Here is a 26,493-nt window from a genome sequence, read left to right as displayed (position 1 = left end):
AAGTCACACTGACTATACAACCCACTTCATGAAAAAGTGGCCCCCAAATCACAGAGACTTCTAAACATTAAGCTCTTGGAGAACAAAAATATCATCAAAGAGCTCTTAAGTAATATTACAGCATCCCCGTTGAAACAGAAAATTCAAATTGGGATCCAGAATATATACCAAAAATGGTATTTTTCTGTCATACTACCAGACAGCTAGCCCAGACATTGGGTAAGGAAGGTTGAGCTTTGTCACCAAGATTGGTTCCAAGCAAATAACTCATAGATGAAAAGAATTCTCGTGATACAATAAAAAGCTTCAGCACATCATGACTCAGACAAAAATCAGGCTTACAGAATCCTTTCCTGAATATATGTTATGTGAATGAATATGTATGATAGGTAATAGGATGACAAAGAGACTTAGGTCCTTGAGCCATACAGACCACCATGAAAACATGAACTTAAAAATGTTGTAGGCACCTGTAAATGCTATCACAGGCTATTTTAGACTGTGAGCCCACTGTTGGGTAGGGACTGTCTCTATATGTTGCCAATTTGTACTTCCCAAGCGCTTAGTACAGTGCTCTGCACATAGTAAGCGCTCAATAAATACGATTGATGATGATCACAGCAGTCTGAAAGATTGAATATGGCTCCAGCTTCATTACAGACAAGAAAGGATCTTGAGGAAATGACGACAGTGCTTATATACTCTTAAATATAGTTTCATTCCAACATGCAGTGAAATGGCATTTATTAAAACTCAAAAAAGTCACTGTAGGAGCCAGAACCATGAAAAATGTCAAAGCACTTGGACCTGAGCACTACAAGTATGGAGAAGACATGATGTTTAAAAATTTGCACAAGGTCCTTTTCGACATATGGAAACACTGAGGAACTCAGGTGCCGCCTCATCGCCCTCTTCAAGAATAAAGGAGAAGGATCAGATCACATCTGTTTTCGAGGCAGCTCATTGCTCACCATTGCTAGCCAGATCCTAGCTGGAGTACTTTTGGATCGACTACTAAAGAAGCCCTTCCCAACCTTCGCTGTGGCTGCAATATCTGGATTCTCCACAAATGCAACGTTTGACTCCAGTAGGTCCATCAGCGTAATCTCGAACCTCTCTTCAGTCAGAATGAAAAGACAACACAGGATCATTCATTCATACATTCATTCAATTGTATTTATTGAGCACTTACTATGTGAAGAGCACTGTACTAAGTGCTTGGGAAGTACAAGTCGGCAACATATAGAGACGGTCCCTACCCAGTAACGGGCTCACAGTCTAGAAGGGGGAGCAGACAACGAAACAAAACATGATCATAAATCATGAAGTCAGTCTCATAACATTGAAGCTATCCTCACCTTCTCTCAGTTGCACTGGGTGAGGTGCGAGGGAAATGGACTGTGAAGGATACTCATACAAATGCTATGCAGGGAGCTGAAATTGGGAAACCAAAAACAAGGACAGGTGAAGCATTTAAGAATTCAATGAAAGAAAGCCTCAGACAATGCTGCATCTCAGATGAAAACTTAGAGCCAATTGTCACAGTTGGATTAGCGTGACATATTATAATCAAGAAGGCACCTTATTCAAATGGATATTTCTTAAGGATCATTAGGCAAAAACTCACAACAAAAATAGCCCTCGGTGCTGCAAACAACAAAGCCAGCAACATAAAAAGGAGCAATGTTTGTGTGAGGACAATGTGATGGAGATTGTGTGGTCCATGGATCCCCTCCTCCACTCTCCAACACCCACCCATAGGTGAACGTCACCTCCAGTGGCATCTTCTTCAAGCATAATGATGAGCTTATTAATATGTATGGGTTTATGTGTGAGCACAGTGACATGTTTCTGCACATGAAAGAAAGGGGTTAACTTTTTCTGGATTTCTCCATCTTGAAATTTCTTTTAGTGCAGCTTGATATTAGTGTATATTGTCATTTCTCTTGAGTTTTACGAAGAAACTGAAGTGAGCCGTAGAGGGTAAAAGCACCAAAGAACAAAATTGAGCAATATTTTCCCAGTAAGCATTGTTTTCCTGTCATTTTTATGTGTTTTAATTTAGCCACCGTTGGGTGAGCCGTTCAAACTGAAGGGATTTGTTATTTTAAAGTGAAGCCGGCCCCCATGTTCATCATTTCCAAGCACTTGAGTCATTCTTTTCCCCCCCCCAAATTTCCAACTATTGATCCGGGAGAGCCATTTACATCATCCATAATAAGATGACAACTTGAAAAATTAAAGAAAATAAAAACTACATTTAATCTCAAGAAAATACTATGACACAGTGCTTTTTATTTTCACATTTGAATGTAGAACTTGTGCTTCGTTTTATGTCTACATTCAGATTATAAGAAATGGATTAATATTGTAAGGTCATTTTTCATCTCACTAGTAAAATGAGACTAATCTACACCCTGGAATTTAGCTGATATTCATTCATTTGCAGACATATTTAATTCAGTTTCATTGTGATCCTTTACTTATCATATTCATATAATATGTTAAAATTTTGGTGACTTACTCTTCCTGATTCCATTGGGAACCATATTTCACTTGGATAACCCAATTGACTAATTTATCCTCAGAGTTTCTTTTGGAACTGAATGGTCTGTTGGCTATCTCCCGTTTTGGTTTTCTCCATTGTACTTGGGCTAGACAAAGCCAGCTACATTGTTAAACATTATTGCTTTTTTGAATGATATACAGGCTATTTTACAAACCCAAAGTAGATTATTTTTAAGAATTTAAAACCAGATCTTTTGAAATTGTTTAAAATGTGTAAAAAAATTATGGTGTTTGTTAAGTGCTTATTATGTGCCAAGTACTGTTCTAATCTCTGGGGTACATATAAGCTAATCAGGTTGGGGCTCAGAGTTTTAAATCCCCATTTTACAGATGAGGTAACTGAGATACAGAGAAATTAAGCGGCTTTCCCAAGGTCACATAGCAGACAAATGGCGGAGCCAGGATTAGAACCCAAGTGCTTAGTACAGTCAAGTGCTTAGTACAGTGCTCTGCACACAGTAAGCGCTCAATAAATATGATTGAAGTGCTCTGACTCCCAAGCCCATGCTCGTTCCATAAAGCCATGCTACTTCTCTAGTGAAAACTAATTTGATAATTGTGACTACAGAAAACTCCCCTCAGAATCTCAGTATGTAATCCATTGATTCAGATATCTCTCTTTGGGAAGAACATTTCTCTGATGTATTAGAAACATATTTATTGTTTTTCTAGCCTAGAATTTGGAGACTTGGCTACTTTGATACCCAGAAATGCACTAAAGAGTCAGAATTAGGAGTCAGGAATCTCCTCTAGTGTGACTAAAGGAACAGAAGAGGAACAACCATGGAAACGCAAGCTGCAACTAGAGTTTCCAGTTTACAGCGGTCCTGGAAATAAGAACGCACATTACATGTGCTGATGATAGTACTCAGTTTTCGTGGAATTGACGGCCAGGACCGTGTTTTACTTCTATTGTGTGTTTCTTTGGCTTGTACTTCTGTCCACAATCTGCTCACTAATTGAGCTTTTAGGGTGAGTAAAGGATAACACTAAGGTTATGGTCTTAAGCAACTGGGAGAATGGTGGTACTGTCCACAATGGCAGGAAAGTCACGGGGAGGACAGCGTTTGGGTGGGAAGATAAGGAGTTCTCTTTTGGACATGTTAAGGTTGAAGTGATGGCAGGGCATCCAAATAGAGATGTCTTGAAGGCAGGAGGAAATGCGAGACTGCAGAGAGGGAGAGATATGAGAGTTGGAGATGTCGATTTAGGAATCATCCTAATAGAGATGGTAGTTGAAGCCATGGAAGCGAATGGGTTCTCCAAAGGAGTGGGTGTAAATGAAGAATAGAAGGAGTTTGTTATGAGCAGGGAATGTGTGTGCTAACTCTGTTGTACTCTCACATAATAAATGTTCATGTAATAAATGTTCTCAGTAAATACAATTGACCGATTGATTGAAGGGGACCCAGAACTGAACCTTGAGGCACTCCCACAGTTAGGGTGTGAGGGGCAGAGGAGGAGCCCATGAAAGAAGCTGCAAATGAGCAGCCAGCGAGATAGGAGGAGAACCAGAGATAGGATACTGACGATGAACCAGAGATGATACTGCCGAAAGAAACCCCGAGAAGGAAAATCAATTTTACAAAAAGCTGTAGTAGCCTCAGGTTCCCTTCCTTTCTCCATCCATCCTAATCCTATTCTGTTCCACTCCTGAGTTGGCCACTGGCTTCGGAGTACAAGTCACTTACTTCCTGGGTGACTCATTGTAACAGTGCCTCAGATGCCGTATGAAATTGTTTATGTGCCATATCATCTAAAGTGGCCATCCTGCCAGTGACATTTTTATGAATCTCTTTGTTACTTCATAGAAATTCTTCCATGGTAACCCTGAATCATCCCCCCCCCCCCCGCCCCCCGCATAACTGGCAGTTTGAAACTTGCACCCCTAAAGCTGTCAGAGTGGCTGGGAATACCCTCCTTTAGTTGCTTTTCTCAACTCAGAGTTACTCTTTGAGTTCAGTGGAGAATTGATTCTGGGGTCTTAGTCTTCGAGGTGGCCATATTCACAGCCACCCATAGATGTAGCTCGGAACCGGCAAATCTGGGACAGTCGTGATGGCTAGTTCAAGGTACCGTTAAAGTACACCCCCTGCTCCATCATGGTTTGCCAACGGCCATGCTTCTAAAGTTTGAAAATTGCCATTATCTGTGTAATTCAACTGTGTATGTCTATTTTTCTTTCCTGCTTATCAACAAGGTGAGACACAAAGGCCTCCCACTGTAAATAACCTAACGAAGGGGGGAAAATTGGGCCCATTATATAGACTTGCTGAAGTTGATCTTTGATACCACATTGATTACAATTGCTGTAGACAATCCTGCCACCCAAACTGCAAGTTTGCATTCGTATTGAAGTGTATAAAATATTTCTTTTATCTAAATGAGGGTTGATTTTTCTCTCATCTGTAAGTCTTCCCATATTAACCAAGTTGGATGAAAACTTTTAATTTCGCCCTATTTAGTAACTGCATGTCTCCATGGTACCCATGCCAACTCTCTGATTTTAGGGAAAAAATAGAAAATGAAACAAGAGAGCAGAAATTGGAAAAAAAAATCGAAGTGAAAATTAAACATGGAAAATGATCAGGGCTGCATTGAGCTATATTGTTTGCACTAGGTGTGAGTGGTTTGAGCAGTGTCTTGATGCCAGAAAATGTGTGGTCTGCTGTGTCCCTGTTGGGTGCTCAATCAATGCTTGTTGATTGCTGCATGGATATGCTTTGGCACCTGCCACTAGGAGATGCTCAGTAAATGTTAACCACCGTCAATGTAATTTCTATTTTTATCATCTGCAATAAACTCCCCTCAGGGTGTCCTTCGGTTGTCAGTCACCTTCCAAGTAACACACCATGTGAGCTCTCTGGGCACATCAAACCGTGCCAGAAAGACATTCTAGAGAGCAGCTTTTTTTTTTTTGAAGCTGTCACTAACAACTCCGGCTTTAGAGACTGCTGGGAACGTGGTTCTGTATGAAGCACCGACTCCTGTCCTAGAATTATATTTCTAATAGCAACAAATCACATCATTCAGACTCACCACCCTTCCAACTGAGATTAATATAGTGCTGGAGTTTTCCTAGCTTCTTTCAGGTATAGAAGATGAGTTTGTAAATTTAGTCCGTTTCTTTTATGGTTTTTGTTGAGTGCTTACTATGCTCCAGTCACTGTTCTAAACGCTGGAGCGGATTCAAAGTAATCAGGTTGGACACAGTCTATGTTCCACATGGGACTTACAGTCTTAATCCCCATTTTACAGATGAGGTAACTGAGGCCCATAGAAATACCGAGATAATCAACCAAGATAATCAGGGAGATGGAAAGCTTTGGAATGAGCAGGGGAATCTTGATTTGGTATTGCCTTCAAGACTGAGAAGAACCCAATTTACGATTTCAGAGTCATCAAGGCTGTGACCAGAGCAGACTCAGAGTTGTCGCTATTAAGTACTCCATCATGAGAGGATTTGCACTGGAGTTCGAGGTGATAGGTTTAAAGAATCTAATTTGTCAGAAAGTAAAGGGTAAGGACATGATAAAAATAGAAAGTTATGTAGGTGAAGATAAGTTCCCTCATCTGTAGAGCGGGGATGAAGACTGTGAGCACCCCCAGTGGGGCAGCCTGGTCACCTTGTGGCCTCCCCAGCGCTTGGAACAGTGCTTTGCACATGGTGGGCGCTTGATAAATGCCATCATTATTATTATTATTATTATTATTATTATTATAGAGCCTGGGCCCGGTAGATGGGAGGACCCTGGTTCTAATCCCCGCTCCGCCACTTGTCCGCTGGGTGACATTGGCCAAGTCACTTCACTTCTCAGAGCCTCAGTTCCCTCCTCAATAAAATGGGGATGGGGACTGAGAGCCCCCCATGGAACAAACTGATTCCCTTGTGTCTCCCCCAGTGCTTAGAACAGGGCTTGGCACATAGTAAGTGCTTAACAAAGACCAACATTAGCATTATTCTTATAAAGCGAGAGGTAATCAACACAGCACTGCACTTTTAGTCGAGTGCTCTGCACGCAGTAAGCACTCAATAAATACGAGTGAATGAACGAATGCATTAGGGAGGCGCGTTCTGTTTCTCCACGGCCCCCCCCGCCTCACCTGCCGAGGAGAATGGCCCTCGGGCTTCGGTGACCCCTTTGGGGGGCATGATGATGATGATGATGTTGGCATTTGTTGGGCGCTTCCTATGTGCATTGCACTGTTCTGGGTGCTGGGGAGGTTGCAGGGTGATCGGGTTGTCCCACTGGGGACTCGCAGTCTTGGTCCTGGTTTTGCAGGTGGGGGAACTGGGGCACGGAGAAGTGAGGTGACTTGCCCAAGTGGCAGAGCCGGGATTTGAACCCGTGGCCTCTGACTCCAAAGCCCGGGCTCTTTTCCAGTAAGCCACGCTGCTTCTCAGTGTATGCCCATCCCGACCCTTTCTCCAGCCCTCAACCACCTCCCACATGCCCAATAGGATCGGCCTCGAGGAGGGCCGGGGGCCATCTTAGATGCCCACCGGGCGGGGAGGTGAGATTGGAACCCAGCACCCCGGGGTCGCCCCTCGACGCTCGATTGCGTGTTTTGACGATTGTGCCGGGGCGTTTGGCACCCGCCTGGTTTTGCCGTGGTTTTGTGTGATTGTGACGTGACTGCACCACGAGGAGGCCGGATCTTCCTCTGGCACGCATTAAACTGATTTGAGGAAGTGCAACGGAAATTGTTTGCCTCTCGGCTTTATCTGGTTGAGTAACAAAGCAGAACTGAGTTATTATGACACTGCTCTTAAGGAGAGCTGATGGGCGGAGGGGGCCTGGGCCCCGGGCAGGCGGTCAGTTCATTGATCCTACCATCCATCGATGGTACTTACTGAGCGCTTACTATGTGCAGAGCGCCGTACTGAGCGCTGGGTATTTGTTAAGCGCTTACTATGTCTAGTCTAGGCACTGGGGGGGATGCAGGGTGGTCGGGTTGTCCCGCGTGAGGCTCGCGGTCTTCATCCCCATTTTACAGATGAGGGAACTGAGGCCCGGAGAAGTAAAGTATTCTATTTATTTTGTTAATGATGTGCATTTAGCATTAATTCTATTTGTTCTGACGACTTGACACCCGTCCACATGTTTTGTTTTGTTGTCTGTCTCCCCCTTCTAGACTGTGAGCCCGTTGTTGGGTAGGGACCGTATCTAGATGTTGCCAACTTGTACTTCCCAAGCGCTTAGTACAGTTCTCTGCACACAGTAAGCACTCAATAAATATGAATGAATGAATGAATGAATGAATGAATGAATCAGGAGGTTCAAGAGGGGTTTAGATAAAATCATGGATGTGGGGTCCACCTGGATTACTAGGGAGAAAGTTTGGGATGTAGAGGGAAACTTTTTGGAATTCAAATCATAGTTAATGTAACACAGGACAGACAGCGTAAAAGACAAATGCCAACCTAAAAGAGACTCACCTGTATATATTGGGGTGGGAAGACTGGCAGCAGCCAGGCTAGCTGGAGGGCAGAAATTGGCAGGGGAATTGTAGCCTTGAGCAGAATCTCTGTGAAGATTGAATAGCAAGTCCCAGAATTGAAAACAGACCCAGACTCGATGTGAGGAAAAACCCATTTGTGCAATTAGGACTTTACCATATTTATAAACTAGGAGGGAGACTGAGTCAATCCCACATTGTCTTTTAGGTCACACTCACGTGTACGATGGACAGGACCTCATTGTCGGCAGTGTCAGCTTTGATATCAGAGAACTGTGGACTGTAAGATCCTCAGGATTGTAAACTCTCTGTGGGCAGGGATTATATCTACCACCTTGTATTGTGCTCTTCCAAGCTCTTAGTGCAGTGCTGTGCACATATTCATTCATTCATTCATTCAGTTCATTCAGTTGTATTTATTAAGCACTTATTGTGTGCAGAGCATGATACTAAGTGCTTGGGAAAGAATGATATAACAATAAACAGTGACAATCCCTGCTCACAATGTGCTAGTAAGCGCTCAATAAATACTGCTGATTGATTCATTGACAGCATGCCTTCTGTATGGTCTCTTTCTTTTGTTCTCTCTCTTCATAAATATAAATATATAGAAGTATGTATATATTTGTTTATATATACACAGAATAAGTGATGGAAAAGCATACTCTCACAAGAAGATCTAAAAATCTAGTAAATATTTTTACCAATCATTATTGCTAATCTTGTTTATTCAGTTATTGAACATTCATCAGCATGCTTACCTTCACGGGTCTACCCATTTTATTGTATTGTACTTTCCCAAGTGCTTAGTACAGTGCTGTGCACATAGTAATTGTACAATGAATATCACTGATTGATTTATCATTCAACTATTAACTCCTTGTGTTCCCGTTTCATACTTTGTCTAATTCCCAAACACCTAGTAGCATACAGTACTTTTTGAATAAATGTAGTTAGTACTGATTGTGGTTAAGTAATTTATCAAAATTTATTTTTTTTGCAGCTAACAGCCCGGTCACTGCCTGCTGTACAATCTGATGAAAGACTACAGCCTCTGCTCAATCATCTCAGGTAATGTGAAGCATAATCTAATTTAGAAGATAAGGGAGTTGTATTTGGAAGAGTTAAAACTTGTTCTCCTCATAAGCAATGAGTGAACTCAAAATCCAAAATGGAGGGAGTTTTTTCCAGTGCGTGAGAATTAACAGGATCCTGTAGCCACCTAGTATTTTTAATATCCTGCTTTTATTTTCCTTTCCCTGTGAAACATAATTTTAATGCAGTGTAAACATGAAAATTAAATGGCGAAAGTAAAATGGAGGAGACTGTTGGATAGGTTTAGGAACAATCTGGAAGAAGGTGTATTCATTCTCTAATTCATGATATTTCTATGACACCACCTTAATTGATAGTATTTATTGAGCACCTACTGAGTGTGAAGTACTGTGCTAAGTGCTTGGGAGAGTACAACAAAAGGAAAATATCTTGAATCATGTTTTGCTTAAATGCTTTTGCTTGTAGTTTCCATGAAACTTGACCAGGATCTGATTTAATCTTGGCTTTAATTCACTGCCAGTGCTTGTCAAATATTAGTTGTTATCAAATGTTACTACTTCACAGAAATATTCTCCTCCCCCCATGGACAACCCAGAATATAGATTAACTGCTGACAATTCTTCAGGTTTTCAAACTTGCACATACTGTAAATTCATTTCAAGCTTCCATCCTCTATGGAGTTCACTCACAAGTGGTTGCTAAGCAACCATGGCAGGCTACTGCGTGTGATATGCACCAACTGAAGTTGCTTTTTATTTTTATGAAACGAAACATATTCCCATTTTATTACTTTGTCCGAGGCACCAGTGTGTGGGGTGGCAGGTGGTATGTATGGTTTGACACTTACTGTACTGTAAAATAACATTGTGATATGACTTTCAGCCTTTTTTTCAGTCTCTCGTTTGGCTGCCTTATCTTTGAAAAATATAATTTTCATTTCTTATTACTGAAGTCTAACTCAGCAGTGTCGTGGCTCAAACTGGTAGATTCTGTTAATAATAAATTTGAAAAGGAAACTAAATATTGATTTACATGTACTGGATAATTTAAGTCAAATATCTCTGGAGGTTGGGTTTTGTGGATGCCACTCAGTTCGGTATTCATTTTAGTCTTATTTACCATTTTCATTTATGATTGGAGAGAGGAGGAAGGAGAACAAGTGTATTAAAAATACATGCTGATTAAATGCATGTGAAATGCCTACCCATTCAGAGGAAGATAGAAATGACTCGTTAGAGAGCACCTCTCCAGCACTTAAGTCACTTCCTTGTGGTAAGTTAAGTACTTTAGGAAGGCTTGCTGCACTGAACCAGACCTTAGGGAACTGCCTGCAAGATGTCTGCTACTTCTGTAGTTGGTAATTTACTACAAAGGAGTGACTGGAACAAAGGGGAGAATTTAGCTCAATAGGTAATTGGCTATTGCCTTAAATAACTTGTGTGTGCTAGATTTATTGCAGATTTATTCATAATTGAGCAGTCATGAAAACAGCTTTTCTCTGCAAATGAGTAGCTGTCCAGGGTCAAAATTGGACTTCGGCAAAATAATTTAAGAAGCCGAACTAGAACATTTCCTTATCTGTGTTTCTGCCATCATTTCCTTTTCCCCAATTATCAAAATAAATCCTGAAAGTGGATGGGTAGACTAGAATTCATTTTATATATAATGTTGGAAAAACCTGGTAAAATTGCAATCAGAGTTTGTCAAACAGAAGGAATCACACTTATGCCAATTCACAGCCTAAAGAATAAAAGCCATGTATATATAATACACAGATATATACTGTTTGTGTATACGTACATACATACATGTACACACGCATATAATGTAGACCCACCCAGTTGCTCAGCTACATTTAACATATGAAATATATATTTAATTATAATATAAACACACATTCACCCAGCACGCAGCTATCTATAACATATATACAGTGAGGATTCTTCCCCTCTCGTCGGTTGGAATCTGGAGGGACCACCACTCTCCCCCCCCTCCCCAGGCCTGGTCAATCAATCAATCAATCAATCAATCGTATTTATTGAGCGCTTACTGTGTGCAGAGCACTGTACTAAGCGGTTGGGAAGTACAAATTGGCAACATATAGAGACAGTCCCTACCCAACAGTGGGCTCCTAGTCTAAAAGGGGGACTGACCCTACACCCTACCAGTCCTTACCAGGACAACAGCAGTTTGACCTAATGGAAAGAGCCTGGGCTTTGGAGTCAGAGGACCTGGGTTCTAATCCCAGCTCTGCCACTTGTCTGCTGTGTGACATTGGGCAAGTCATGTCACTTCTTTGTGCCTGTTACCTCATCTGTAAAATGGGGATTAAGATGGTGAGCCCTTTGTAGGACAGGGACTGTGTCCAATCTGACCAGCTTGCATATGTCCCAGTGCTTAGTAATAATAATAACAATGATGGCATTTATTAAGCACTTACTATGTGCAAAGCACTGTTCTAAGCGCTGGACTGTTCTAAGCTCTGGACAGTGTGTGGCACGTAGTAAGCACTTAAATACCATAAACAATTTAAAAATATACAGACAGAGAAGAGAGAGATTGATAAATGTTCTGGGTGTTCATGGAACAGACATTTTATTTTGAAATTTTGTAAGGAAATTATATTTTTTCCAAAATCTTCCCAGGGCGAGCTTAGTATAAGCAGTATGTGTTTTACTCAAGAACCAAAGTGCTCTACACATAGTAAGTACTTATTGATTTCTACTGATTAAAGGCTTGATCAGTGGGAGCTGCACTGGATGGATGAAACTGATGTTTTTGGCCCAGCCCAATGAACTTAATGCACCTCATCCATCTGATTGGCGCAGAGCTTTCTAGACTTAACCCTGTGGCTCTGGATCCTTTGGTCACCCAGCTAGAGGGCATAGAAAATGTATTTCTTTAGTTGTATACCCTAGCTAGCTCGCACTGAGTTCTAATTATTGGAAGACTGAGAAGATGATGTAATTCATATGAATGACTATCATTATTTTCAGTAGTTATTTTCACAAACAAAGCTCACTCTAAATTGACTGGAGTCATTGTACAGGAACCATTTTGCCTAGAAATCTTTCAAATGAAGTACATTACTCAATACAGCAACACTCCCTAAGTGCTTATCTTACCATTAGAGAGAATGAGAAGAATCAGACCAATTCATCCCAAAATTATGTAAGTTCATAGTATCAAAAAGAATTTGAAACAGCCGAGTTTCTATTTGGAGTGAAGAAAAGTTTTTAATTCAGTGATTGTCAGAGACAATCAGAAATATGCCATACAGGAGTATGCAAAGGCTAATCCTTCCTACCTATAATTAATCCAGATTTTAGGACTGCTGTGCATGTTAGTATATGAACTAATAATAATAATAATAATAATAATAATAATAATAATAATAATAATGGTATTTGTTAAACACTTACAATGTGTGAAGCACTGGGGCAGTTACAAAAGGAGGACAATAGGTATTTTACTGATAAAGAAATTGAAACACAGCGAAGTTGATTTTCCCAAGGTCACACAGCAGTAAATATTGTCTAGGTGAAGTGGGCCAGGAGTCATATCTTACCCAGCGCAGTGGTACAGCATATTGTTGTTCACTTAATAAGTAATTGTATTTCGTGCTGATGTTATTTCTGTGATTACATTATTTGATAACTTTTAAATTAATAATTGTGGTATTTGTTAAGCACTTACTAGTGTGAGGTATTAGGGTAGCTACAAGAGAATTCGACCAGACACTGTTCCTGTTCCTCATAAATTTCGCATTCTAAGTGGGAGGAAGAACAGGCATTTGATACCCATTTTGCAGATTAATAACTGACACATAGCAAATTTAAATGATTTGCCTGAGGTCATATTACCAGTCAAGTGGATGGTCTCCTGACTCCTACTCCAGTGTTTGAAAATGAAAAGTGTTTATTCTGTATAAGATTTAATTTTTGCATATCATATTAATATGCATTTATTTGGAAGACAAAAATTAAATTAGAGATGTCAAAAAAGAGTGCACGCCTGAAGGTTATGCAGCGTTTCCTAGTTTCTAATGCAGTGGGAGTTTGGAATTCCTATTTAATGATTTTAAAACATCTAACCGAGCTGTTGTGTGGGTTTGAGTAAGTACAGATTGCTTTTGGAGAAATCTTTCCTCTAATTCATGGGTTCACTTAGTTAATATGAATGGATGTTTTTTTTTTTTTATCCAAGGAAGGTATTGCTAATTAAATTTACCTGAGGAATGTGCTGCCTAAATTGGAAAAATAGAAATAAAAAAAACTTCTTAAATATCCCTATGGCTGTAATTCTCAGAATAGCTTCAGCCAACATTAGTTCTCTTTGTTGTCATCAGAAAATTATTTAGTTGCTTGGGTATGTTCAATGAAAATAAGTAATGAAGGGAAATATTTAGGTAATGTTTGCAGTCCCTCCTCAGTTAGCTTAAGGTCTTGATAGGAAACAATTCCTTTGCTGCTTGTAGCTAAGAAAAGGCTTTATTTCAGTGACTGTCTTGAAGGATTTTCAAATTCCCAGTAAGATTATGAGAGAAAAAGTGTTGTTTCTGTTTGGGTCATGGCCTAGAGTTGTGAGACAAAGGCTTGTTTTAGATTTCACATGTGGAAAAATGTTTTGAACATTTTATCAGCTTCAGTTGTTTATCACGCTTAACATCAAGTGCCAAACAATCTAAATTAACAAAGGACTGGAGAGCAGCCAGCCCAACAAGCACTAAAGCTATGCTCACTACAATCCTGCTCTGTTGTCTTAATAATAATAATGCTTATTATGAGCCAAGCACTGTTCTAAGCACTGGGGTAGAAACAAGGTAATCAGGTTGTCCATCTTGGGGCTCACAGTCGTAATCCCCATTTTACAGATGATGTAACTGAGGCCCAGAGAAGTGAAGCGACTTGCCCAAAGTCACACAGCTGACTAGTGGCGGAGCCAGGATTTGAACCCATGACCTCTGACTCCAAAGCCCGGGCTCTTTCCAGTGAGCCTCGCTGCTTCTCTGTGTGGCTCATTCCCATCTCATCATTCCCAAGCACTTAGTACAGTGCTCTGCACACAGTAAGCACTCAGTAAATACGATTGAATGAATTATCATTATCATCAGCATCATCAGTTATTGAAAGTACACAGGATAATAACTCTGTACTAGGGGCTAGTTCAGGGGGGTTGGGGGCATTGGGCCGTGTATGTTAGATATCAAATGGTGTCCTGCTTCAAGGATCTTAAAGGCTAATGGAGAAGATCAGGCAGCTCCAGAGGCTGTTACTTTGGTAGCCAATGTGAACTTTCCTGCCTTGCTGCTTTTTCAGGATTTTTCCTGGCCCAATCCACCTCACAGAATGCCCCAGGTCAATCTTAGGTCAGAACGTTTCATCACTTATGGCAGAGGCCCAACAGGCAGAATCAGGACTAGAACCCAGGTCTCCTGATTCCCAGGGGAGTGCTCCTTCCACTGGACCAACAGCAAGGCTAAATCATCCTCATAGTTAATAACTGACATTTCAGAAATCTAAGAACCTCAATTGATAGATAACTGTGATATTGAACAACTCACCCAGAATCATGTTCTACTTGCTCCAGCTGCTTAGCACTGACAATGGTTATTTCTCCATCAGCAAAGGGGAACATTTTTCTTTTTTAAAAATATTGAGAATATGGTGGGATTTTTTTTCTGAGAGTGAAGAGAATTCTTCATGCAATGCGCCAAGCATTTCACAGTTATTTGCTTTAGGAGGCTGTGGTAAGTCAGTGGGAAGAACACAGGTGGGGAGCCCAGAAGACTTAAGCACTACTCCCAGCTCTGCCATTGCTCTGTCACTTGGGGCAAGTCTTGTCACTTTTCTGTGCCTCAGTTTCCTCATCTGTAAAATGGGGTTAAATACCTGCCCTCCCTCCCCCTCAGCATTTGAGTCTCATGTGTTCAACCTGATTATGCTAGGGCAAGTCACTTAACTTCTCTGTGCCTCAGTTACCTCATCTCTAAAATGGGGATTAAGACTGTGAGCCCCACCTGGGACAACCTGATCACCTTGTATCCCCCCAGCGCTTAGAACAGTGCTTTGCACATAGTAAGCGCTTAATAAATAAATATTATAATTATAAATAAATAATAATCATTATTATTATTATCTTCTCCAGCAGTTAGTTCAGTGCCACCCTTTTATTACTTTGTGGCCTTAGGCTGTAATTTAACCTCTCTATGCCTCAGTTTTCTCATCATCCTATCTCTTAGATTGTGATCCCCAGGTGGGACAGGAACTCTGATCAGTTTGTCTCATAGCTACCCCACTGCTTAGTGCAGTTCTTTGGCCCCTAATGTGCTTAATAAACACCACATCAATTATTATTCCTTTTGTCACTAATTAAGTAGCTTTAATGTTTCAAAAATGCCCAAATATGTTGACTTGAAAGGTGTATTTCTACAGCCAGCTGCCAAGCTAAGGAAAGTGGATAGGAGTTCAGTATGGAAAATAATTGAATGATTAAGGATTCCAGGAAATTTTGATGGTGAGTGAGTGTGTGTGTGTGTTTGTGTGTGTGCGTACATGTTTTTCTCAGGTGACACCAGACTTCTGCAGTAACTCTATGCTCCCTATTTAAGCTTTTTCGCTAGCCCTGTCTTTTAGTTACGTATTTGCCTGACGGGTTTTTCTCAAAATTTCCTGAGAAATGGCAGCCAACGGATTTTCCTGAAGGCAAAATTGCCATTTGCAAACCCCTCATAAATAAATTACAATTACCTGCAGTTATTAAAAGTTCCAATTTTCTATTTTCTAAGTCACTGGTTGTCTTTAATGCTGATTGCCCTCTAGTGGAACAATACAGAAAGCTGGCAGTTTCACATGTGCTGAAATAAGTCATTTGGGAGATGACTCTGCAGCATCCTTGTGTTCCAGAATAACCTTCGTTGTAGTCGTCATCATATGGTAGCACGATTAAAGACTTCTGAATCCTTTTGTTCAGATTGGTACTGTCCAAGAGCAGCAAGGCTGAGTGAGGAACATCAGAGCCAGGCTCCATCGTTATACTCAACAATAAATGGGTGATCAAATTCCAAAAATCAGGCTTATTTTACAAAATATGATATCTTTTACCAGAGATCTTCTTGCAAGGGATCACTTAAAAGATCATAAATAAAAAATAATGTTTATGTGCACTAAACATAGCAAAACTGTTAGTTTCGGGCTTTATCAAATGAACAGAGGAAAAAATGCTTTTAGCGCTGCTAGTACATATCAGCACTTAGCATAGTACTTCACACTTTTTCTGCCCTTGCAGAGATAAAGGATATAAACTACTTGAGAAAGCTGGTTAGCCAAACATTGGAAGTAAGCTTTGTATTTTATGATCTAAGCTAATTTGTTTGGAGAGAGGCTTGGTTTAGATTAAAATGTTGAGATATTCAGTTTTTGATGATACTGTGGGGAGGGGGCACTTTCAGAAAGGGTCATCTGACAATCTGATTCTGTTCTTGATTTGTTTTTCCATAGCACTTACTATGTGCCAAGCAGTGTACTAAACACTAGTGTCCCACATGGGGCTCACAGTCTAATTAGAAGAGAGAACAGGTATTGACTCCCCATTTTACAGTTGAGGAAACTGAGGCACAGAGAAGTGAGGTGGCTTGCCCAAGGTCACACAGCAGGCACATGGCAGAGCTGGGATTAGAACCCAGGTCTCCTGACTCTGAAGCCTGTGCTGTTTCCACTAGTGCACTCTGCTTCTCTAAGCTACTGTGGCATGTGACACTGGTTTGGATATAAGTGGTGGGGATCTTTTTGTTGCTTGTTAAAACCAATGGAAAAGCAAAACAAAGACAAACCACAGAATACCAAACAAAATAGAAGTGATATCACAGATGCGCATGGAACTTTTAAGCACTGTAGTAATGTGGAAGGAACAGGTGGCAGTACACTGATAATTATAGGTATTATCATATCGGACTACCTCCCCGAAGCAGGTGGGCATCTTTCCCCAAAACGCCAACCCATTGATAGGGCCTTGTTCCAATAGGCTGAGGTTCTTTCTCTTACTTAATACTCTTTGCAGCCCATTTTCTCTATTCTCCTCCTCTCTCACTTTCTCCCACCTCCTAATTTTGGCCTACCCCTCCTCACTTTGCCTTAAAGCACTCATTTCCATGGATGGGATGCACATGTGGTCACGTATTCATACATAGGCTGTACTTTTAAGAAACCTGCAAATTACCAAGGACAATTTTGTGAAATTATTAGCCGTCTAGCACATTATTTTCAAATGGCACAAAAGGAAATTAAATAGGAGAATGAAACTACCTCACTTGCTTTCTTGCAGAAATGGTGTTCGTGGACAAAGTAACCATTGGGGTGGTGATGATTGTCTAAGAATAAAGGAAAAGAGAAGTGCAGAAAAGGAACAGAGACAGACATGCTAAGAGGGAGACAGTGTCACAGGGAGAGCTCCAAAGACTTCGAACTGCAAGACCCAGAGAGACCCAGATGGGAGGCCCAGATAGGCAAGGAGAAAGAAACATGGACAACTCTCTGATTCCCCCACCACCTTCTCCTACAGGCATGCACACAAATACCAGTTCCCCCAATCGTTTCGATCAATCGTATTTATTGAGCACTTACTGTGTACAGAGCACCGTACTAAGTGCTAGGGAGAGTACAGTATAACAGAATTGGTAGACACGTTCCTTGCCCACCATACAGGGATGATAAGAACAGTCCAAGAGAGCCTGGGGGAGTGCATCCTTACCTTGTATCAATCAATCAATCGTATTTATTGAGCGCTTACTATGTGCAGAGCACTGTACTAAGCGCTTGGGAAGTACAAATTGGCAACACATAGAGACAGTCCCTACCCAACAGTGGGCTCACAGTCTAAAAGGGGGAGACAGAGAACAGAACCAAACATACCAACAAAATAAAATAAATAGGATAGAAATGTACAAGTAAAATAAATAAATCTATCAAGCAGCTCTTACTCCAGTCTGGAGGGGCTGCTGCTGCTACTGCTTCTCTCCTGGATTTCCAGCCCTCACTGAGGTGCAAGCAGAACAGGCTGCAAGAGAGGCAGCATGACCTAGTGGATTCAGCATGGGGCTGGGAGTCAGAAGGACCTGGGTTCTAGTCCCGGGTCTGCCACTTGTCTGTTTTGTGACCTTGGGCGAGGCACTTCACTTCTGGGCCTCAGTTACCCCGTCTGTAAAATAATAATAATAATGATGTTAAGGACTTACTATGTGCCAAGCACTGTTCTAAGGGCTGGGGTAGATATAAGGTAATCAGGTTGCCCCACGTGGGTTCATAGTCTTAATCCCCATTTTACAGATGAGGTAACTGAGGCACAGAGAAGTTGTGACTTGCCCAAAGTCGTACAGCTGACAAGTGGCAGAGCTGGATTAATACCCACGACCTCTGACTCCCAAGGCCATGCTCTTTCCATAAAGCTGTGCTGCTTCTGACCGTGAGCCCCATTTGACATATGGACTGTGTCTAACCTGAATAGCTTGTATCTACCCCAGTGTTTAGAATAGTGCCTGGCCCATATAAGCGTTTAACGAATACCATTAAAAAAAAAAAACAGGCTCCAGAATCCTGAAAACCCCAGTGACCTGGGACAGCCCCGTGGCTTCCTTCAGCACAGAGCAGGAGCAGGACCTATCAAAGGTGGGGGATTGGGCATTCAAGCTCACCTCCCATCCCCACTGTCCTATGCAAAGAGCAGTCGTAGGTGTGACACAGAATAATAATTTGGTATTTGTTAAGCACTCAGTATATGCCACCCACTCTGCTAAGTACTGGGGTAAATGAAAGATACAAATCCCTGTCCCACATGGGGCTCGCAGTCTAAATCATGTCTTGGAGACCGTGGATTATTCTGCAGGCTGAGATCACTGAAAAGACATACAGAAGAGACCAAACTACTTAGAAGACCCATTCCAGGGAAGCTCAAAATGTTGGAAGAGGAGCCAAGCCTGAGATTATCCAGCAAGGCAGCCCAACTTTCTTCAGTGTTGTTGGTTTCAGGGTGATGGGTAGCACTCCTACTCAGAAGATAACTTGGTTCTCCTTATTTAGCCTTGTTCTCCTCATTTATCATATATTCATTCACCATGCCCCCACCTCTGTCCCCTTCTGATTGTGCTAACTGAACCTCATAGGTTCAGTGCTGAGATCACTGAAAAGACATACAGAAGAGACCAAACTACTTAGAAGACCCATTCCAGGGAAGCTCAAAATGTTGGAAGAGGAGCCAAGCCTGAGATTATCCAGCAAGGCAGCCCAACTTTCTTCAGTGTTGTTGGTTTCAGGGTGATGGGTAGCACTCCTACTCAGAAGATAGCTTGGTTCTCCTTATTTAGCCTTGTTCTCCTCATTTATCATATATTCATTCACCATGCCCCCCCCCGTCCCCTTCTGATTGTGCTAACTGAACCTCATAGGTTCAGTTCATTTGCTCTCCTTGCTCTTCTCCCACCTTCTTTTCTCTAGCAGCCAGGGAAATGATGATTGTGGTGCAGGTTTGCGATGATCCCTATCATCCTGGTGCTCATCAATCATTTAATCAGTGGTATTTATTGAGCACTTACTGTGTACAGTGTGTAAGACTGTAAGCTAATTATGGGTAGGGATTATGTCCACTAATTCTGTTGTATTTTACTCTCCCAAGCGCATAGTACAGTGCTGTGCACCTTGTAAGTGCCCAATAAATACCATTCATTTTTTTTAAGGTATTTTAAGTGCTTCCTATGTGTCAAACACAGTTCTAAGCACAGGGGAAAGTACAACTTAATTAGGTCAGACACAGTCCCTGTCCTGCATGGGACTCACAGTCTAAGTAATTGATTGGTTGCAGAGCATTGTGAAGGGATCCATAATTTATTTTAATGTCTTTCTCTCTCTCTCTAGACTGTAAGCACCTTGTGGGCATGGAACATGTCTGCCAACTCTTGTATTGCGTACCCTCCCAAGTGCTTAATACAGTGCTCTGAACAGAGTAATCAATGTAAATACTGTTGATTGATGAATGATTGCAACTCATATTGGGGTAATTGGCAGTCAACATTTGCACATCAGATACCTCTTCATTATCAGTGACCTATGCCATAGTCCTGAAGACTCAATAAGAAGCAATTAAGTTGAGGCAAATAAGGGAGAAGTCAGGCACGAAACAGGGTGGAGCAAGATGAGGCAGATCAAACTATGCCTATGAGTGAGGAGAAGTCAAGCCAGGATAAGGGAGGAAAAAGGCAGTGCTTTGCCAGACTAAGGACAAGGGTTTTTTTTGTTTGTTTGTTTTTTTAATAGTATTTGTTAAGCACTTACTATGTGCCACGCATGCTTGTTCAACCCTGCATGCTGATTTTAGTCTCTTAGAATTGGAACTCTTAAAATCACGTGACTGCCAGAAAATCCATCTTATTCATTTGTCAAAGGCTTTGTGGAGAATACTGTTCTAAGATCCCTGCCTTCAAAGACAAACTGGTGCCACTTGGTGTTTCCCTGGATGTGTGCTAATGCACAAAACCAGAAGGCAGCAGACTGTGTGCTTTTAAAATGAACAATTCCCGTTATTATGACCAGAGACAAAACTACTGAGACCAACCCAGGTTGTTTACTATTTACTAGGGATTTAGCTGTGAAAGGAAACTTATTTCAATTATGGTGATGACAGCTGAAGAGTGCATTTCTGTGTATGATATCCTTCACAGTAGGATATGATATAATGCCAACTTCCTTGATTTCTTGCACACCCAGTAAATCCTAACTGCTGAGTTTGTGCCTTCTAAAAGCCTGTATGGCATTGCTTTTATGTATTTTCACAAAGCTTCAATATTTTCTTCTGCCAAAGTGGGTGAAATTGTGATTGCAGCAGGGAATATGTGGATAATGCACAGAGAACCTTGTTTCTTTCCCTATGCAATTGTTTTTCCATTAGGGCCATTTGTGCCACTAACTCCTTATGAAGAGGTTATCTGGGAACTTATCTACTTTATGGGCTGATGTAGGGAACTGCAGTTCATTTTGAAAGCTCTATCAGTTTTCCTTTTAATGGTACCAAATAAATATATTTTCTTGATGCAAAAAGCAGTTTTTCACATTTCTTTATTTTGAGGTTTTTTTTTTAAAAAAAAAACAGCTTTTGTGTTTATGCCAATTTTTGAAACTGCTCACCTCCTACTAGGGAAAAGGAATAAATTGTTTTAATACCATCCAGGTTTCAGTCATGCTGGTGTAAAGTAATTCGTTGTATGGATTTTTGTATTCTAAAAGTAAAGCTATACCTCAGAAAAGGGCACCTCACCAGCAGGATTAAAACCTGATGATTTTTTTGTTTTCCCTGTCGCAATCTAGCCAAATCCCCAGCTGCTCAAGTATGGAGCAGACCTGGTTTAGATTTCCATTTATGTGAGTCTGGTGATGTTAATGGGCAGGCCCTGAGGCAGTGAAGGGTAAATCAGGGTAGGTTTATTGTTACACAGCCCCGAGGGCAGAAGATGCTTCCCGATTTTGTCAATCTGGCGAGGGGCTCTAGGCAGAACATCCTGGCACAGTCTCCATGCTCCCAGATTGTTAAGTGTAAGTGAAATTTGGATAGCCAGAAGCACCCAAGCACCCAGCATGGTCCTGGGAGTCAGAACACCTGGGTTCTAATTCCAGCTCTACTGCTTGCCTTCTGTGTGACCTCAGGAAAGTTACTTAACTTCTCTGGGCCTTAGTTCCCTCATCTGTAAAATAGGGATTAAGAGTATGAGCCCCATGTGGGACAGGGACTGTGGCTAACCTGATTAACTTGTATCTACCCCAGTGCTTAGAACAGTGCTTGGGACATAGTAAGCACTTAAGTACCATAATTATTATTATTATCATCATATCATCATCATTATCCCACAGCTGAGGCAAGGGTGGTAGAGGGAGCCCCCGGGTCCCTCTTGTACAGAGAGCCAAAAAAAAGGTTAGAAAAAGTCTTGGTGATGGACCTGAGCTCCTTCTGCCAGAGAAAAGCCCTTCTTTTTCTGAAACGGTGCTGGTATTTGTGGCTGATGTTGCTCATTCATTCAGTCGTCTTTACTGAGCACTTACTGTATGAAGAGCACTGTATTAAGCACTTGGGAAGTACAAGTCAGCAACATATAGAGACGGTCCCTACCCAACAACGGGCTCACAGTCTAGAAGAGGGAGACAGACAACAGAACAAAACATGTAGACAGTTGTCCAAATCATCAGAACAAATAGAATTAAAGCTATATGCACATCATTAACAAAATAAATAGTAAATATGTACAAGTAAAATAGAGTAATAAATCTGTACAAATATATATACAGGTGCTGTGGGGAGGGGAAGGAGGTAAGGTTGGGGGGATGGGGAGGAGGAGAGGAAAAAGGCCACTCAGTCTGGGAAGGCCTCCTAGAGGAGGTGAGCTCTCAATAGGGCTTTAAAGGGAGGAAGAGATCTAGCTTGGCAGATTTGTGGAGGGAGGGCATTCCAGGCCAGGGGAAGGACGTGGGCTAGGGGTCGACGGCAGGACAGGTGAGAACGAGGTACAATGAGGAGGTTAGCGGCAGAGAAGCGGAGGGTGTGGGCTGGGCTGTAGAAGGAGAGAAGGGAGGTGAGGTAGGAGGGGGTGAAGTGATGGAGAGCCTTGAAGCCGAGAGTGAGGAGTTTTTGCTTGATTCATAGGCTGATAGGCAGCCACTGGAGATTTTTGAGGAGGGAGTAACATGCCCAGAGCGTTTCCATACAAAGATAATCTGGGCAGCAGAGTGAAATATAGACTGAAGTTGGGAGAGGGAGGAGTATGGGAGTTCAGAGAGGAGGCTGATGCAGTAATCCAGTTGGGATAGGATGAGACATTGAACTGGCAAGGTAGCGGTTTGGATGGAGAGGAAAGGGCGGATCTTGGCAATGTTGTGGAGCTGAGACCGGCAGGTTTTGGTGACAGATTGGATGTGTGGAGTGAACAAGAGAGCAGAGTCAAGGATGACACCAAGGTCGCAGACTTGTGAGACGGGAAGGATGGTAGTGCCGTCTACAGTGATGGGAAAGTCAGGGAGAGGGCAGGGTTTGGGAGGGAAGATAAGGAGTTCAGTTTTGGACATATTGAGTTTTAGATCACAGGCAGACATCCAGATGGAGATGTCCTGAAGGCAGGAGGAGACACAAGCCTGGAAGGAGGGAGAGAGAGCAGGGGCAGAGATGTAGATTTGGATGTCATCAGCATAGAGATGATAGTTGAAGCCGTGTTATCACACTCCTCATGAGATGTCGCCTGAGCACTGAGTTGGAGGGCCCATATCCAGATCAGTCTCATAGGACTCTTGACTCCTCAGAAGATGGGCCTACCCCTGAGCAATTGGTACAAAAAAAAAAGCTTTCAGAAAAGAATCCTTAATGATCATTAGGGTAAAAATTTAGCTTGGCTGCTAGCCTGGCTTGCTTCCAACCAACGTCCTCTTCCTCCCTCCCTCAGGGCACCCTCAACTCCTCTCTTTTCCTTTCTCTTCCCCTGCCTCTTTTCCCCTTTTGGAGGCTGAACCAAAATGAGCAATCCTTGAGGATGGGGAAGCTGGAGAAAGAGATGGACTCTGATTTAGTAATGCAGAGCCGCCCACTCTTTCTTCTCCCCTTCCCACACCTGTGGCATCACGTTGCTATGTAATACTCTGAGAAGCAGCTTTCCCTAGTGGAAAGAGGTAGGGCCTGGAAATTCATTCAGTCGTATTTATTGAGCGCTTACTGTGTGCAGAGCACTGTACTAAACACTTGGAAAGTACAAGTTGGCAACATATAGAGACAGTCCCTACCCAACAGCGGGCTCACAGTCTAGAAGCAGGCTCACAGGGAATCAGAGGACGTGGGGTCTAATCATGTTTCCCTCCAGTTATTGCCCCATCTCCCTCTTACAATTCCTCTCCAAACTCCTTAAGCAAGTTGTTTACACGCACATCTCAAGTTCCTCTTCTCCAATTCCCTCATTGTCCCCCTCCACCCTGGCTTCCGTCCCCTTCACTCCACAGAAACTACCCTTGCAAAGGTCACAAATGATCTTCTTGCCAAATCCAACAGCCTGTACCCCATCCTAATCCTCCTCTTCCTCTCAGATGCCTTCAACATGGGCGACCTCCCTCCTTCCTTGGGAAGGAAGACTAGGAAATGAGAGAGGGAGAAAGCATTGGAGAAATGTATGAGGAAAAAGCAAAAAGAATTAAAAAATAACTCTCAAATCAAAATAGAATTTAAATTGAGTATTACGTCGCAGATGGATGGAAATAAAGTGAAATGGGATATATTGTCACCAACACAGTTGGTTGTATCTAGTTTTTAAAAGGGAGAAAACATCCAGAAACCCTGTCTTTCCTTGTACTCTGGAGAGTGAAAGAGCTGGTGGTGGAAGCCAACACTGTCTTGTATCTAGGCACATAGTAAGCACTTAAATAGTATTTTTTTTAAAAAAGTGTTGAACTTTAATATTTAAGATTTTTGGATAATTCTGCAGAACATTTGTGTCTCAATTAGAGACACTCATGAATTTTGCTTTTAGAATTGAAATGCAGTTATCACACCATGAATAGATTTTGTCAAATTATCTGTGATCAGTAACACAATGAATTTCTGTGTAATTTCTTTTTTTTTAACTTTCTCAAATGTTTCCACTCCAACATTCACTTATTGTGTACATGATGATTTCCTTAGTGTAGGAGCAGAGCTTAATTTTATGTTCATTTTTTTTCTTAGGAGCCAGAATTAGGTGACCCTTTAAATATGTTTCAAAATGGAAATTTTTAAGATCTGATATGAGTCCAAGTGTTTTGATTTCTCTGCCTTAGGTTTATCATACGTTCATTAAGTGTTTACTCTGTAAATTGGTAGAAGTGTGTCAGGCAGCATTTTGGAAAAAATACAGTCCATCATGGGAATCTGTTAATTATACAGTTCCCTCCTAGATTATTTTTTTCAAGTCCTGGTTGGATTTAAATTGGGTTTAAAAAGACTATAACTTTATATATAAAATATTTTTATTTGTAATGTTTTTTGATATTTTAATCAACTTTCACTTAAAATCCTGTTGGATTACTAACTCTTATTTTACTTGCAGATTCATTCAGTCATATTTAAGACTGCTTACTGTGTGCAGTGCACACAGAGCTCTTGGAGCGTACAATTCAGCAACAAATAGGGACAGACATTACCCAGCAATGGGCTCACAGTCTAGAAGAGAGAGGCTTTTTCCCCTCCTGTCTGCCCCATAATAAAAGCTAGTGTGACATTAGGTCCAAAGTCAATGTATGTTCAATTGATTTCTCAATTTTATTAGAGTTTAAAGAGTTGGTCTTCTTAAAAAAACAAGATAATCTGAAATCTAGACATGATCTGGAAAATTATAGTGTTGGTGACACATTTTCCTTGCCCACAATGAGCTCACCATAGAGCGGAGATGGACATTAACATAAATAAATAAATTACAGCTATGTACATAAGTGCTGTGGGGGATTAAGGAGTCTATTTTACAGCACCAAATGAGGAAGAGCAGGTGGTCCACGGGCAAGGCACCAAAGCAGTTTCTGGTCACTACCTTATAGTTTTCCCCTGGGAGGGAAAATGCTTGTATAGTCTGGACTGTGCAGTAATTGTTGCTGCTGAAATAAAATATTATTTGCAGCTCTGTGCCTTTGGAATAGGTTTATAATGTAATTGAAGCTCATTGCACCGTATCTTTGCTAACCTATTTTGAAATTATAGCAACAGTATTTAGCAATATTAATGGAACGTCTTTGGGCTCTTGCAGGCAGGACATGGATACTAGGCACTTGGGAAGTATAACAAAAGGAGTAAAAGATGTGATCCCTTCCCCCACTCATCCCACCTGGTTCATTATCTATGGATGGGGTAATAATAATAATAATGGAATTTATTAAGCACTTACTATGTTCACTTAACAATAGGAGTTGTGAATTGGAGAGTAGGTGTTAAATTATAGACACATGAGTGTGAATAAATAATGGACAAATAGTCATCTCACAACATGAATGCTCATGTAACTAACTGATTAGAGGAGTCTGCTGATACTATAGGGTCTGTCAAGGAGGTGGCCTTTTAGGAAGATCTTATAGAAGGAGAGTGATGGGGTTTAGCCAGGCTCAGGGAGGCAAGAGAAAGGTGTGAATAGGTATGATCAGAAGTGGAAGAGAAGAGAGCGAGGGACACTCAGGAAGCTGGAGTAAGGAGCCAACACTAAGGTGTAGCAGGAGAAGAGTGCAGATAAAGAAGAGGCAGTAAGTTGATAGTCTCCCAGCCAGTTGTCATGAGTTTTTGTATTTCTTAAGAAGTAGTGGACAGCCCTTGGAGGTTTGTGAGGATGGACACTATATCTTCTGAGCAGTGGTTTAGAAAGATAATGTGAGCAGTATCATC

General features: G+C 41.5%; 1 protein-coding gene across 1 annotated transcript in view; it reads left to right on the top strand.

Annotated features, from left to right (window-relative positions):
- PRIM2 (DNA primase subunit 2) overlaps nt 1-26,493 on the top strand; it is a 323,348-nt gene that overhangs the window by 169,815 nt on the left and 127,040 nt on the right. Inside the window, exon 8 of the mRNA XM_038743964.1 lies at nt 9,032-9,099. Within this exon, the coding sequence (XP_038599892.1) occupies nt 9,032-9,099 (68 nt within the window). The remainder of the gene's footprint in view (nt 1-9,031; nt 9,100-26,493) is intronic.

The sequence above is a fragment of the Tachyglossus aculeatus genome, chromosome 1 (genome assembly GCF_015852505.1).
Source record: "Tachyglossus aculeatus isolate mTacAcu1 chromosome 1, mTacAcu1.pri, whole genome shotgun sequence".
NCBI classification, from domain to species: domain Eukaryota; kingdom Metazoa; phylum Chordata; class Mammalia; order Monotremata; family Tachyglossidae; genus Tachyglossus; species Tachyglossus aculeatus.
The sequence above is the reverse complement of the archived record's forward strand: the minus strand, read 5'-3'. Positions and strand labels throughout refer to the sequence as shown.